At 45.2% G+C, this 16,700-nt stretch overlaps 2 protein-coding genes across 5 annotated transcripts in view; one reads left to right on the plus strand and one right to left on the minus strand.

Moving 5' to 3' along the window:
- NSD2 (nuclear receptor binding SET domain protein 2) overlaps positions 1 to 15,822 on the minus strand; it is a 186,097-nt gene extending 170,275 nt beyond the window's left edge. The window contains exons 1-2 of one of the 2 annotated variants that reach the window (XM_061629801.1): positions 15,636 to 15,822; positions 14,527 to 14,777 (exon numbers count right to left, since the gene is read on the minus strand). The gene's annotated coding sequence lies outside the window, so the exon portion shown is untranslated. The remainder of the gene's footprint in view (positions 1 to 14,526; positions 14,778 to 15,635) is intronic. The other variant, XM_061629803.1, reaches the window with a different exon arrangement.
- LETM1 (leucine zipper and EF-hand containing transmembrane protein 1) overlaps positions 15,777 to 16,700 on the plus strand; it is a 47,346-nt gene continuing 46,422 nt past the window's right edge. The window contains exon 1 of one of the 3 annotated variants that reach the window (XM_061629807.1): positions 15,777 to 16,052. In XM_061629807.1, the coding sequence (XP_061485791.1) occupies positions 15,974 to 16,052 (79 nt within the window). In that variant the 5' untranslated portion in view covers positions 15,777 to 15,973. The remainder of the gene's footprint in view (positions 16,053 to 16,700) is intronic. The other 2 variants (XM_061629806.1, XM_061629808.1) reach the window with 2 other exon arrangements.

Raw genomic sequence — 16,700 nt, forward strand, 5'->3', positions numbered from 1 at the left:
GTAACCTATTAGAATTCTTTGAGAGTGTCAACGAGCATATAGATAGAGGTGATCCAGTGGACATAGTGTACTTAGACTTTCAAAGAGCGTTTGACAAGGTACCTCACCAAAGACTTCTGAGGAAGCTTAGCAGTCATGGAATAAGAGGAGAGGTCCTCTTGTGAATAAGGAATTGGTTAAGAAGCAGAAAGCAGAGAGTAGGAATAAACGGACAGTTCTCCCAATGGAGGGCTGTAGAAAGTGGAGTCCCTCAAGGATCGGTATTGGGACCTGTACTTTTCAACTTGTTCATTAATGACCTAGAATTAGGAGTGAGCAGTGAAGTGGCCAAGTTTGCTGACGACACTAAATTGTTCAGGGTTGTTAAAACAAAAAGGGATTGCGAAGAGCTCCAAAAAGACCTCTCCAAACTGAGTGAATGGGCGGAAAAATGGCAAATGCAATTCTATATAAACAAGTGTAAAATTATGCATATTGGAGCAAAAAATCTTAATTTCACATATACGCTCATGGGGTCTGAACTGGCGGTGACCGACCAGGAGAGAGACCTCGGGGTTGTAGTGGACAGCACGATGAAAATGTCGACCCAGTGTGCGGCAGCTGTGAAAAAGGCAAATTCCATGCTAGGGATAATTAGGAAAGGTATTGAAAATAAAACAGCTGATATCATAATGCCGTTGTATAAATTTATGGTGCGGCCGCATTTGGAATACTGTGTACAGTTCTGGTCGCCTCATCTCAAAAAGGATATTATAGAGTTGGAAAAGGTTCAGAAGAGGGCAACCAGAATGATCAAGGGGATGGAGCGACTCCCTTACGAGGAAAGGTTGCAGCATTTGGGGCTTTTTAGATTAGAGAAAAGGCGGGTCAGAGGAGACATGATAGAAGTGTATAAAATTATGCATGGCATTGAGAAAGTGGATAGAGAAAAGTTCTTCTCCCTCTCTCATCATACTAGAACTCGTGGACATTCAAAGAAGCTGAATGTTGGAAGATTCAGGACAGACAAAAGGAAGTACTTCTTTACTCAGCACATAGTTCAACTATGGAATTTGCTCCCACAAGATGCAGTAATGGCCACCAGCTTGGATGGCTTTAAAAGAAGATTAGACCAATTCATGGAGGACAGGGCTATCAATGGCTACTAGCCGTGATGGCTGTGCTCTGCCACCCTAGTCAGAGGCAGCATGCTTCTGAAAACCAGTTGCCGGAAGCCTCAGGAGGTGAGAGTGTTCTTGCACTCGGGTCCTGCTTGCGGGCTTCCCCCAGGCACCTGGTTGGCCACTGTGAGAACAGGATGCTGGACTAGATGGGCCACTGGCCTGATCCAGCAGGCTCTTCTTATGTTCTTATGTTCTTATGTACTCTAAGATTCCAGCAACTCCTCCGACTCTCCTGATAATCCACCCGATTTATGTTATGTTATGTCTCTTAATTTCTGCTTCTGACAGTTCAATTGTGCGTACATGTCTGCCCAATGAGTTCAGTGGGACTTACTTCCTGGTAAGTATGTACAGGATTAAGTTACCTCTAAATTATACTGTTGACAAAAAAAAATCACAAAGGCAACTAGTAAAGTACTAAAGTTTGCATTTTTCTTTGATGGTAGGGGATTGCCATATTGATCAAAATGTATTTTAGTTGTAAATGTTTAGTGCTGCATTGCTTTTTGCAGCACAACGCAGGCATGCCTTCAAGCGCCATAGTAGAACGCCTGTTCAGTACTGGTGGCAACGTAATCTGTAAAAAGACATTCATTGTCTGACGTGCTCTTTCAGCATCCTGTTCTTTTGAGACATAACAGAAATGTATTGTGTTTGTGTGTGTGATGTGAGAGCCAGTGTGGTGTAGTGGTTAAGGTGTTGGACTACGGCCTGGGAGACCAGGGTTCGAATCCCCACATAGCCATGAAGCTCACTGGGTGACCTTGGGCCAGTCACTGCCTCTCGGCCTCATGAAAACCCTGTTATTAGGGTCGCCGTAAGTCAGAATCGACTTGAGGGCAGTACACACACATTGTAAAAGCATCATTTCAAGTGTAAAAATTGATTTCAAGTGAATTATATGTATGTTGGGGTATCATCATTGCTGGGGGTGCAGTGGGGATGTGAGATTTTGTTATGCCATTCTGTTAATATTACAGATAAAAAAATTATTCTACTACCCTGTGTGCGCATGCTTATTTTTAATGTTGTTTTAGGCTACTTAGACGTGCAGCAGCCAAGGTCAGCACCTTGTAGGCAATTTTTTAAAGAAGTAACTAAAATGTAATTGTAGTGATTACTTTTGAGTAAAAGTAAAGTAATCAGTTACTTTCGGAGCAATTGCACCTGTAACGGTAATTACTACTTTTTTGGGCCGTGTAACTGTAACTGTAATTTATTACTTTTTAAAAGTAATCTTCCAAGCTCTGACTAAAAGACCAATTGAACATGCACTAAAGTGTTATTGCCACTGCATGCACTGAGGATTTTGAAGAATATGAGCAAGACACATACACCCCTTTGTGGAATCTAAGCTTCCACAGGATGCTTTGTCAGAGTATCCAAGTAACCCAGACTGGCCAGACCACCAGCCTTTATAGAGGACCTCATCCACAGGGAGAATAGCTAGGGAGGCCATTGTAGATACCAGCAAATGGACTCCCAAGCAAGTACCTACCTGTCTGCTGACTTTTACCATTGCCCTTAACAAAGATGGCGGCCGCGGTTTCCCTAAGGAGATGACGCCTCTGCCACCATCTTTGTTGATGGCACACGTGCATGCTATGCGTGCGCATCTCTGCCATCAACTAAGATGGCGGCAGGGGCTTCAGTACCTTAGGGAAACCGCGGCCGCCATCTTCGTTAAGGGCAATGGTAAAAGACAGCAGACAGGTAAGTGGGGGGTATGGGGGGCCATGGATCGCGGAACGGGAGAGGAGGGGTGGCTGAGGGCCCCCCTGTAGCTCCAGGGGCCGTCGGGCCAGTGCTCCACCTGGCTGCCCTTTAGAACCGGCCCTGGGCAGATGTACCCAGTTTCAGATGGCGTGGTCCTCAGACAAATAACGCATGAAAGTGCCAGCTGATGCTTCTCTGTTAAAATCTGGCATTGGCATGACAGAGCTTCAGAGAGCCAATGGTCAGGAATGGATGAATTCTGTGCTTAAAATTTTGATCCCTGGACACAAATCCACTTAGAGCATTTTATCTGAAAACACAAGCCCCAGGAGACCTCCCTGAGGCCTACGTTGGTAGGAAAAAGTTACTAGCAAGTCTGGCTGAAATTATGTTATGCTATCTTTTATTTCTAGGCCTCCTTTTGCCCAAAAAAGCGCCCAAGGCGGCTTACACACAAATAGAAAAACGCAGACACCAAATACAAATTAAAACAATACAATTTACAAAAATTCAAGCCAACAAAATGCTAGCATTTCTAAAATGCAACAACTAAAAACCAAAAGCATTCTTCTTCCTGGTAAAGGACAGTCTCCAGGAAAATGTCACTAAGAGCAGCAGTGAAGGAGCAAAGCAGGTAGACAAGAGTGCCCCTTGATGGTCCCAGCACAATTTCACCCCTGCAGCAGTACCTCCTAGCCTGCCAATTGTGTAATATGTGACAGCAGCTGGAGTGGAGCCATGTCTGGACTATTAAACAACTGAATTTAAAGTATCTCTGTACATAGGAATACTCAAATTAAGATGGCACTAGGAAGGATAGACTTGGCCAATATAGATTGGAATGAGCTATCTCCTGGGATTAAGCAGGTCTTAAAGTTGCTCACAGACACAGGAGCAATAAAAAGAGCTCCCATGAGTAGAAAGTCTCACCTGGAGCCAGTGCAGTTTGAAACATGCTAACACTGCCTTGGGTGGGGGACCTATTAAGCTGGTCCGCCCCCGGAGACTAATGGATCCGGATGGTTTCCAAAGGGCTCTGGGGAGTTTTCTGGCTGATAGGGCTGGCGCTCCTGTCGAAACCCTGGTTGAACTGTGGAATACAGAAATGACCCAGGCAGTTGACACGATTGCTCCTGAGCGCCCTCTCCTGTGTAGAGCTCGTATGGCTCCATGGCATACCCCAGAGCTGAGAGCGATGAAACAATATAGGAGACGGCTTGAGTGCAGATGGAGGCGAACTCTTAGTGGATGCAATTATACAATGGTAAGTGCCTAAGGTAAGCTGTATTTAGGGGCAATGAGGGCAGCAAAAGAACAATATTTTGCTGCCACTATCGAATCATCAATCTGCCGCCCAGCGGAGCTCTTCAGAATTGTCCGGGGGCTATTACATGCTGGCCACAAGGACATGGTAGAACCATGTGAGGCCCGCTGTAATGAATTTGCTAGGCACTTCCAGGATAAAATCTTTAGCATCCGCCAGGACTTAGACTCCAGTGTTATAGCCGGTGAATCAAGGAAGGTATCCAGAGCACAGCCTTGTCCCAATTTCTTGGATGAGTTTCAGTTGGTGCAGCTTGAGGACATTGACAAGTTGCTTGGACAGGTTAGTGCAACCACTTCTGTGCTGGATCCTTGCCCTTCTTGGCTAATAAAAGCTAGCAGGGATGGAACAGCCGGCTGGGCCAGGGAAGTGATTAATGCCTCTCTGCGAGAGGGGGTGGTCCCTGGCTGCATGAAAGAGGCAGTAGTGAGACCACTCCTGAAGAAGCCCTCCCTGGACCCAGAAAATCTTAATAACTATAGGCCGGTAGCAAATGTTCCATTCCTGAGCAAGGTCCTTGAACGAGTGGTGGCAGGCCAGCTCCAGACACTCTTGGATGAAACCGATTATCTGGATCCATTTCAGTTGGGTTTCAGGACTGGTTTTGGCACAGAAACAGCTTTGGTCACCCTGTATGATGACCTCTGTTGGGAGAGAGACGGGGGAGTGTGACACTGTTGATTCTCCTTGATCTCTCAGTGGCTTTCCATACCATCGACCATGGTATCCTTCTGGGGAGACTGGCTGAGTTGGGAGTGGGAGGGACTGCATGGCAGTGGTTCTGCTCCTACTTGGCGGGTTGGCTTCGGAAGGTGGTGCTTGTGGAACATTTCTCAGCACCCTGGACTCTCCAGTATGGGGTTCCGCAGGGGTCAGTTCTGTCCCCCATGCTGTTCAACGTCTACATGAAACTGTTGCGTGCGGTCATCCGGAGCTTTGGAGTGTGTTGCCATCAGTATGCTGATGAGACGCAGCTCTATTTCTCTTTTTCATCTTCTTCAGGTGAGGCTGTCAATGTGCTGAACCAATGCCTGGCTGCAACAATGGACTGGATGAGGCCTAATAAACTGAGGCTCAATCTAGACAAGACTGAGATGCTGCTAGTGGGTGGTTCTTCTGACCGGATGGTGGATGTCCAACCTGTCCTGGATGGGGTTGCACTCCCCCTGAAAGAGCAGGTTCGTAGCTTGGGGGTTCTCCTAGAACCATCTCTGTCACTTGAGGCTCAGGTAGCCTCAGTGGCACGGAATGCCATCTACCAACTTTGGTTGGTGGCCCAGCTACACCCCTATCTGGACAGGGATAGCCTGGCTTCAGTTGTCCATGCTCTGGTAACCTCCAAGCTAGATTACTGCAATGCGCTCTACATGGGGCTGCCTTTGAAGATGGTTCGGAAGCTGCAGCTTGTGCAAAATGCAGCGGCCAGACTGGTAACAGGGACCAGACGGGTCGAACACATAAAACCGATTCTGGCCGACTTGCATTGGCTGCCTGTATGTTTCTGAGCTTGATTCAAGGTGCTGGTTTTAACCTATAAAGCCTTACACAGCTTTTGTTGTTGTTATGTGCCTTCAAGTCGATTACGACTTATTTATTTATTATTTATTTATTTTGTTCAATTTTTATACCGCCCAAAGCCCGAAGGCTCTCTGGGCGGTGCACAGCATAAAATTATTACAACTATGAAGTACAATAAAAACATCAAAACATACATTTCAAACATTCAACATCCTAAAACATTATTAGCTACAAGTGAAATATGTTAAAATAAGTTCAAGTATTAAAAATATTAAGAATATTAAAATGCCTGGCGACCCTATGAATCAGCAACATCCAAGAGCAGCTGTCATGAACCATCCTGCTCAGATCTTGTAAGTTCAGGTCTGTGACTTCCTTTATGGAATCAATCCATCTTTTGTTTGACCTTCCTCTACTCCCTGCTGTTTTTCCCAGCATTATTGTCTTTTCTAGTGAATCATGTCTTCTCATGATGTGTCCAAAGTATGATAACCTCAGTTTCATCATTTTAGCTTCTAGTGATAGCTCTGGTTTAATTTGTTCTAACACCCAATTATTTGTCTTTTTCACAGTCCATGGTATGCGCAAAGCTCTCCTCCAGCATCACATTTCAAATGAGTTGATTTTTCTCTTATCCGCCTTTTTCACTGTCCAACTTTCACATCCGTACATAGAGATTGGGAATACCATGGCCTGAATGATCCTGACTTTGGTGTTCAGTGATACATCTTTGCATTTGAGGAACTTTTCTAGTTCTCTCACTGTTACCCTACCCAGTCCTAGCCGTCTTCTGATTTCTTGACTATTGTCTCCATTTTGGTTAATGACTGTGCGGAGATATTGATAATCCTTGACAAGTTCAATGTCCTCATTGTCAACTGTAAAGTTACATAAATCTTCTGTTACACAGCTTAGGACCACAATACCTGATGGACTGCCTCTCCCGACATGAACCCACACGTACACTATGCTCAACATCTAAGGGCCTCCTCCGGGTGCCTACTCCGAGGGAAGCTGGGAGTCTGGCAACAAGGGAGAGGGCCTTCTCAGTGGTGGCCCCCAAATTATGGAATGATCCATTTGACAAGGTGCGCCTGGTGCCAACACTGTTATCTTTTCAGCACCAGGTCAAGACTTTCCTCTTCTCCCAGGCATTTTAGCATGTGTTTTTAAATTGTTTTTAATTTTTTTAAATTGTGTTTTTAAATGGTTTTTTGTGTTTTAAAATTTGTATATTTGTTTTTAATTGCTGTAAACTGCCCAGAGAGCTTCGGCTATGGGGGCGGTATATAAATGTAATAAATAAATAAACACTGGCCCACACACTTCAGTAATTTCCAGACAGAATCAAAGCCCCATCCCCCGTGCCAGTTATTGAGCTCCCCAGCTAGGAAGTAGGAACAGGAACCAAGGGCACACACCAGGAAACGATAGGAGACAGTCTCCAGGAAACAGGCAGAACCAAAGTCCCTTATACAGGATCTGTTTGGATCCATATCACCTCTATATCTGGAACAAGTTGCATTCCATGAATTGGAGTATGAACAATTATCACAATCAGCCCACCCATGTTTTAGCTCCTGCCTGGAGTGAGTTAAAGTCAGGGAAAACAGTAATACCTCAGTTAACAAAACAGATGTGTTCCTGGACATTTCCAGGAAAGTGGGAAAGTGACCACACCGTACTTGAATTCTTGATTTTAACAGAAGCAAAAGCTGAGAGTAGCCATGCGCGCACCCTGGACTTCAGGAAAGCTGATTTTAATAAACTCAGAACAATTGTAAGTACGATTCCATGGCAAGCCACCCTAATGAGAAAAGGAGTCCAAGATGGGTGGGAGTTTCTAAAAAAGGAAACTCTAAAAGCGCAATGGCAAGCAATTCTAACAAGGAAAAGGGGGGGGAAACAACAGAAGAAGCTTCACAAAAAGCTTAGAGCTGACCTGAAAACAAAAAAGGACACATACAGGAAGTGGAAAGAAGGCCAGGCCACAAAGGAAGAGTACAGGCAGGTATCACAGAATTGCAGGGATAGTGTCAGGAAGGCTAAAGCTGAGAATGAGCTGAGGTTAGCGAGAGATGTTAAAAGCAACAAAAAAGCTTTCTTCAAGTCATTTATTCATTCATTCATTCATTGGCGATAACTAGTGGCCGAGTAAGATTGTCTTCCAAGGTAAGGTCTTTAACAGTGGGTCCATAAGTGACTGTGGAGGCTGATTCTGGATCCACACAGCCTCCCACAGTGAAGACATAGGTTTCCAGATGGAAGATGGTCGCGATGAGGATTTGTTTGATGTGCCTTCCGCTTGGCTCGTTTGTCCCATTCGCCCTGTATTCGTGCTTCTTCGAAGTCTACAGCACCTTTGATAATAGCCGACCTCCATTTGGGACGTTCATGGGCCAAGACTTCCCAGTTCTTGATGTTCATGTTACATTTTTTTAGATTCGCTTTAAGAACATCTTTAAACCTCTTTTGCTGTCCACCAATATTCCGTTTTCCATCCTTAAGTTGGGAGTCAGGTGGCTGCTTTGGAAGACAGTGATCAGGCATTTGAACAACATGGCCAGTCCAGCGAAGTTGATGTTGAAGGATCCTTGTTTCAACACTGGTAGTCTTTGCTTCCTCCAAAACGCTAACATTAGTCCGTCTGTCTTCCCAAGTAATTTGCAGAATTTTCCAGAGGCAGCGTTGGTGGAATCTTTCAAGAAGTTGGGAGTGGTGTTTATAGATGGTCCATGTTTCACAGGCATACAGTAAGGTATTTAGTACGATGGCTTTGTAAATAAGCATTTTGATCTCCCTGCGAATATCCCAATCCTCGAACACTCTATGCTTCATTCAGGAGAATGTGGCACTTGCAGAGCTCAGACGACGTTGAATTTCAGCATCGATGTCAGCTTTTACAAAGAGATGGCTGCCAAGATAGGGGAAGTCATCAATATTCTCCAGGGTCACACCATTAAGCTGGATTGATGGTGCTACAGAAGGACTAGTTCGCACCTGTTGATGAAGCACTTTCGTTTTTTTTATATTAAGTGAGAGCCCAAGCTTTCCATATGCTTCCGCAAGGACATTTAGGATACTTTAAAGATCTTTCTCTGAATGTGCGGAGACCACATTATTATCGGCATATTGAAGTTCTACGACAGAGGCTGACATTACCTTACTTTTTGCTTTCAGTCTGATGAGATTAAAAAGCTTTCCATCTGTTTGATATATGATTTCCACACCAGTAGGAAGTTTCCCCTCAATAAGGTATAGAATCATAGCAATGAAGATAGCAAATAAGGTAGGAGCAATGACGCTTCCCTGTTTTATGCCTGATCCGACTCTGAATGGGTCACTCTGAAAGCCATTGTTATCCAAAACTGTCACTGTCATGTTGTCATGAAGAAGTAGCAAATATTCACAAATTTATCAGGGCATCCAGTTTTCAGAAGGATGGTCCAGAGAGCGGTTCTATTCACAGTATCAAAGGCCTTAGTCAGATCAATAAACGCCATATACAGAGGTCAGTTTTGCTCCCTGCATTCTTCTTGAAGCTGTTGTGGAGTGAAGATCATGTCCACTGTCGCCCTGGAAGGGTGGAAACCATTTTGGGATTCAGGGAGTATGTCTACTGAGATCAGTAGGAGGCGATTTGTGAGGATCCTTGCAAAGATTTTACCTGCGGCAGCAAGAAGAGAGATGCCTCGATAGTTCCCACAATCTGTTCTATCACTCTTCTTGAAAAGGCGTACAGTAAGGTCGGTAGTACAATGGCTTTGTAAATAAGTCTCCCTGCGAATATCCCGATCCTTGAACATGCTACGCTTCATCTTATTTATTTATTTATCTATAATTTAATTTGTATCCCGCCATTCCTCCCAGCAGGAGCCCAGGGTGGCAAACAAAGTGCTAAAAACACTTTAAAACATCATAAAAACAGATTTTAAAATACATTAAAGCAAAACAGCATTAAAAACATTTTTTTAAAAAAAACAACTTTTAAAAAGGGTTAAAACATTATTAAAAAACATATTAAGCAATTCTAACACAGAAGCAGACTGGGATAGGTCTCAACCTAAAAGGCTTGTTGAAAGAGGAAAGTCTTCAAAAGGTGCCGAAAAGATAGCAGAGATGGCGCCTGCCTAATATTCAAGGGGAGGGAACTCTACAGGGTAGATGTTGCCACACGAAAGGTCCGTTTCCTATATTGTGCAGAACGAACCTCCTGATAAGATGGTATCTGCAGGAGGCCCTCACCTGCAGAGCGCAGTGATCGACTGGGTATGTAAGGGATAAGACGGTCTTTCGGGTATCCTGGTCCCACGCTGTATAGGGCTTTGTACACCAAAACTAGAACCTTGAACTTGGCCCGGTAGCTAATTGGCAGCCAGTGCAATTCTTTCAGCAGCGGGGTGACATGTTGGCGATACCCTGCCCCAGTGAGCAGTCTCGCTGCCACAGTTTGCACCAGCTGCAGCTTCCGGACCAACCTGAAGGGCAGCCCCACATAGAGCACATTGCAGTAATCCAGCCTGGAGGTTACCAGGGCATGGACAACAGTGGTTAGGCCAGTCCAGAAATGGCCGCAGTTATCTCACCATCCGAAGCTAGTAAAAGGCGCTCCTAGCCACTGAGGTCACCTGGGCCTCTAGCGACGAAGATGCATCCAGGAGCACCCCCAGGCTACTTGCTCTTCCAGAGGGAGTACGACCACGTCCAAACCAGGCAACAGACCAATCATCCAAACTCGGGAACCACCAACACATAGTGCCTCTGTCTTGCTAGGATTCAGACTCAGTTTATTGGCCCTCATCCAGCCCACCACCGAGTTCAGGCAGTGGTCCAGGTCTTGCACGGCCTCTCCCGATTCAGATGTTACAGAGAAATAGAGCTGGGTATCATCAGCATACTGCTGACACCTCGCCCCAAAGCTCCTGATGACTGCTCCCAAAGGCTTCATATAGATGTTAAACAGCATGGGGGACAAGATGGTACCTCTGGCACCCCATAGCACAACTGCCAGGGGGCCGAAAGACAGTCACCCAATGCTATTCTCTGAGAACGACCTTGGAGATAGGATCGGAACCACTCTAAAACAGTGCCTCCAATACCCAGCTCACCAAGTTGGCCCAGAAGGATACCATGGTCAATGGTATCAAAAGCCGCTGAGAGATCAAGTAAAAATAACAGGGTCGTACTCCCTCTGTCCTTCTCCCGATAAAGGTCATCCATCAGGGCAACCAAGGCCAATTCAGTCCCATAACCAGGCCTGAACCCAGACTGGAACGGATCAAGATAATCTGTTTCATCCAAGAGTACTTGCAATTGCTGCACCACAACCCTCTCAATTGCCTTCCCTAAGAAGGGGGTATTTGCAACCGGTCAGTAGTTGTCACAAACCCAGGGTAGTCTTTTTCAGGAGTGCTCAGATCAGTGCCTCTTTCAAGGCAACTGGAACTACTCCCTCCCACAATGATGCGTTGACCACACCCTGGATCCACTCAGTCAGACCCCCTCAGCAAGCTTTAATAAGCCAAGAAGGGCAAGGGTTGAGAGGACACATTGCTGGCTGCATCATTGCAAGCACCTTGTCCACGTCATCAGAACGCATAAACTGAAACCATTCCCAAGAAGTTGCAGCAGATGTTGCACTGGACACCTCGTTGGGAACTACAGTAGATGTGGATGGGGCATCAAGACTGCTACAGAGGAGAGCAACTTTACCCTCAAAGTGCCTTGCAAACAATTCACAGAGGGCCCCTGAAGGGTCTAAAACTCCATTTCCTGGAGCTGATGTCAACAGACCTGACAATACGGAACAGCTCCACCGGATGGCTTCTTGAGGATGCGATGGAGGCAGAGAAGTGGGCCTTCTTCACCACCCTCACCACCACACAGTAGGCACAGTCCTGATGTTTTACTCATGCCCGATCAGCCTCACAGTCCAGAGCTATTAATGGCCATAGTGGATCAAATTAATATGTGATCTGTCCAACAGTCATCAGAACTTGTCATGGCCCTAGTGAGAAGTACATCATGACGATCTCTGACACAGACAATTATGTAATCCAGGAGATGCCAGTGCTCTTCAACATTTTATTAATGACTTGGATGAGGAGGTACAGAGCATGCTTATCAAATTTGCAGATGATACAAAATTGGGGGGCATAGGTAATACCATGGAAGACAGAAACAAAATTCAAAGGGACCTTGATAGGCTGGAGCATTGGGCTGAAAACAACAGCATGAAATTCAACAGGGATAAATGCAAAGTTCTACACTTAGGAAAAAGAAACAAAATGCATAGTTATAAGATGGGGGATACTTGGCTCAGCAATATGACATGTGAGAAGGATCTTGGGATTGTTGTTGATCACAACCTGAATATGAGCCAACAGTGCGATGTGGCTGCAAAAAAGGCAAAAGCTATATTAGGCTGCATTAACAGAATTATAGTTTCCAAATCACATGAAGTATTAGTACCCTCTATTATGCACTGGTTAGGCATCTGGGAGGAAGGGTGGGATATAAATCAAATAATAAATAAATAAAATAAGTGGTCTCTTCACTTCAAGAAAGATGCAGACAAACTGGAACAGGTTCAGAGGCGAGCAACAAGGATGATCAGGGGATTAGAAACAAAGCCCTGTGAGGAGAGACTGAAAGAACTGGGCATGTTTGGCCTGGAGAAGAGAAGATTGAGGGGAGATAGCACTCTTCATGTACATGAAAGGTTGTCACATAGAGGAGGGCCGGGATCTCTTCTCGATCGTCTCAGAGTGCACGACACGGAATAATGGGCTCAAGTTGCAGGAAGCCAGATTTTGACTGGACATCAGGAAAAACTTCCTAACTGTTAGAGGCACACGACAATGGAACCAATTACCTAGAGAGATAGTGGGCTCTCCGACACTGGAGGCATTCAAGAGGCAGCTGGACAGCCATCTGTCGGGCATGCTTTGATTTGGATTCCTGCATTAATCAGGGGGTTGGACTTAATGGCCTTATAGGCCCCTTCCAACTCTACTATTCTATGATTCTTTTTTGACAGAAGCTTTGGTACCAGAGGTAGGAATAACATGGAAAGAACAGGGATAGGTTCCTATACCACAGAAAAGAGCAGTTCAACATATTTCATCAAACTTTTTATTCAAAACTAACAATACACATGCCTGAAATGAGACAGCCTGGTCAGGTAAGCCTTGCATACAGACCACTTGAAGGCTCTGTACACTTGAGCAGGCAGCCAATATCACCACCATGTACTTGGTCTCTCTCTCTCTCTCTCTGTCCTCCTCCCCTACATTCTAGCAGACTCGTCTGCAGTAAACGGTGCTTCCAGGGCAGCCTGCATCACCTGGCAAGGAGTGCCGTTCCAGCTGCAGTCCAGCAGACAAGGAGCCACATTCTGATTATGTCAGAGTGTGCGCCCCCACGTCCCCCATACCCCAAACATACTTTGTTAAAAGGAACTTCTTTTCCAGAGGATTTGTTAACTGAGGTATTACTGTAGTTCTGAGAATGCTAGCCAAAGTGTGAAATGTTTCAGAATTGGTTGATACTGTAACCATTTCCAGGAAAAGTACTTTGTTGCCTAAACTTAATGCCACACCCTCTAGTGGCCAGATAAATTCATTGCAAGTAGAAGCCACTACTGCAAAGAACTTTGTGTGACCTACAACTTTAGACCTGAAGGAAAGAAATACTGACTTGATTGTTTCCCTTCATTAGTAAGAAACTGTTCACTTGCTTTTCTTAATACACAGTCTTTTGCTTGCGAACAGCCTTTTGATCCAGGAGGAATGCAGAGTGCTGAACCTCCAGCTACAGCAGTGGTCTACCTTAAAGTGGGATTCACTTTGGAAAATAAGGTTATTTTGCTTCCAAATCAGAAACTCGTTCCAGATGCTCTGTGCATGAGAACAGACCAGGACTTTCAAGTGCAAAGCCCTGAATGGAACAGAGAAATACCTCATTCATTGCCACACCTTCTGTGTGAAAACCACCCTCCTGCTAATGAACTTTTCCTTTTAGGATGTTCACCACTGGAATTCCCTGCCACTAAGGAACAGGCAGTGAGATTGCTATCAGAACTTAATCTGTTTGTGCTCCTAACCTTTCTTTGCTTTGCATCTGTAGCAAGAGGTATCCATAAAAGGAACAACCACAATTATTGAAACTAATAACTCTCTTTCCCAAAGCACAGCACTGGGGAATGAAGTCTCTGCTTTAGATTCACTACAGGAAAAAGCAGAAAACAAGAACCCTATAACATCCCGATTTAATTAATTAAATTATGCCTCATTACAGGCATTGGATCAGTGGTAAGACACAGGGAGAGTGCATTCAGAGAGTGCACGAGGAAAAGGGTAAGACAAACCCCGTAAACAGGACAAAGGATACTGGTTAGTACACCGACATGAAAGCAGATAAAGACGTCTGCAATACTAAATGCTTCTTTTGTGAAGGTGCCAAAGGAGCAGAAGGAGAAGCCACCTGATGTGCTTTCTCCCTTGAGACATGACTACATGTATGCATTTCGAACCCAGGGCTACACTGCTGGAGGAGTAGCTTGATATTTTTTAAGGACAGTCACTCTGTTTTGATATTAAGGGACGTTCCTAGATACAAATAATTTTGATTTATTTTGTTTACTACGGAGGGAGGATAGGACAGGACAACCTCACTTTGCTTACTCAACAAGCACCCCCTCCTTTCAGTAAGAGATGCTATTGCTATGTAAGAGGATGCGATGGATGGATTTCTATTAAGAATCCAGATGCCAGATTCCCACACCAAAGAAATGCATATACTTACCAAGCTATCAAAAAGATCCTCCGTGGCACAGAGTAGTAAGCAGCGGTAACGCAGCCGAAGCTCTGCTCATGGCCGGAGTTCGATTTCTATGCCTTTTTTCCTTTCTGCTGTGTTTTTCCTTCTTATGTACAGAGCTACACATGCCTTGTATGCAGTGGCCAATCTGCCAGTGTAGTGGTGGCATATCTGTATGGTCCTGCCATAGCACCAGTGAAGCATTGCTTTCTGAAGTCCATGTATGGACATCACAGCTGAAAAGCACAGATTAGTAATAGTTTAATTTTAAAAAAATATGCAAGAAACCATAGTGGTAAAATTAATCAGAATAGTAAGGTGCTCCCCTGTGAAGGGTCAAGTAATCAGAAAAGGTGGTGTGTGAAGCATACCTTATTATGGGATTGCATCTAAATGTAGTCTCAAAGCACTGTGGGCGAGCATCCTGGATAGGCAACATCAAGTTAGGAAATGTATTTTCCTGTACAAACTGGTGAAGTGTGTGGTGACAGCTATTTCCCCCCCCCCACTTCCAAGGCACCATCTCTGCTGTCTTTTTGGTGCCTTTTGAAGACTTTCCTCTTCCAACAAGCCTTTTAAGTTGAGACCTATCCCAGTCTGCATCTGTGTTAGAATTGCTTTTAATATGTCTTTAATATCCTTAACCCTTTTTTAAAAGATGTTTTAAAAGTTTTTTTTTAATGTTTTTAACGTTGTTTTGTTTTAATTGTGTTTTAAGGTCTTTTTATGATGTTTTAAAGTGTTTTTAATGTTTCTGTTTGCCCCCCTGGGCTCCTGCTGGAAGGAAGGGCGGGGTATAAATAAAATAATAAATAAATAAAAAGTAGAGGTGTCCATAGAAAACACTGAAGAAATACAGGATTTTAGCACAACCGCTTTCTTTCTAATGCGGATTTTATTTCGCGTGAAAGAAATGGAAGTGGGAGGAATTGGAGTTTTAAAATATTTTTTTAATGCACTTTTAAACTAGAGCAAAACCCTTTCCACACGAAATAAGACCCGTTAGAAACCTCAGAGTTAGGAACTATTTGTGTTTCCTAGTGGGGAGACATACCGCTCCCCAATCACTCTAAAGATTTTCCATTGTTTCTCACCGGACAGTCGTCGCTTCCGCTCAGGTGGAGACAAAAACGGCGTTCAAAGTCATTGCGGAAGCGGGCACTGTGCGCGATTGAGCCCAGCTGTAGGCGATGATTTCAGTTATACGCTGCCGAACGCGGGTTGACAGACATTATTCTGAGAAGTAAACTGTATTTCCCATCGTGCATTAGTCGCCGCCCTACGGAAGACTTCATCTCCCAGCATGCAGCAGATTAGGCTTTCCCTCTCGTGGGCGCGTCTTAGAAAAAGTATCCGGAGACGGCAGCGAGATTAGGCCGGATTGTAGCCTCCCTTTACCTCGCTAGCCTCGGCCTGCAGGTTTTGCGAAGAAATGGCCTTCGTGCTACTGAAGTGCTGCGGGCGAAACGCTTCTTCTATCCCCAGGCGGTTGCACCGGGTGCCTGAGGCTGGTGAGGCAGGCTGTCTTCCTGGGGAGGTCAGCCCGGGGCGGCGGCGGCTGCTCGGGCGGCGGTCGAGGAGGGCTACCGGCGCGTGAGTCGTCGGATCGGAAGGGAAACAGAGTCTGGCGCGGTAGAGGCAGTTGTGGGGGAAGACAGGACTGGCCCCAGCGGATGGGAACGAGGACTGGGTGGGGGGAAGCCGCGTGCGTTTCTTTGCCGGCGCAGGGGCGTTCATAGGGAGACGCCAGAGGTCAGCGGTAGAGCACTTGGCTTGCTTTGCAGAAGATGTACGAAGTTCAGTCCCTGGCATTTTGAGTTGGACGGATCTCCCTTAACAGAGATCGAAAAGACCCGTGCGGGAGTCTTTGCAGAGCTGCTGCCATAGTACGCGGAACTGGGCAAGATGGGCCAGTGACCTGAAGGTGGTTTCATGTGTAATGCTGCTAAATACTGATGTTTCTCAGTGCGACTTGCTGGGCCGGGTACCATCTATTGCTATTGGTATAGTGTATTTTGCACAGACTTTTCGTTGTGCTCTGCTTTTGTTTTTGATGTACACTTTTGCCCATGATGTTTGTTGTTGTTATGTGTCTTCAAGTCGATTACAACTTATGGCGGCCTTATGAATCAGCGACCTCCAATAACATCTGTCATGAA

This window comes from Rhineura floridana, chromosome 5 (assembly GCF_030035675.1).
Source record: "Rhineura floridana isolate rRhiFlo1 chromosome 5, rRhiFlo1.hap2, whole genome shotgun sequence".
Taxonomy (NCBI): Eukaryota; Metazoa; Chordata; class Lepidosauria; order Squamata; family Rhineuridae; genus Rhineura; species Rhineura floridana.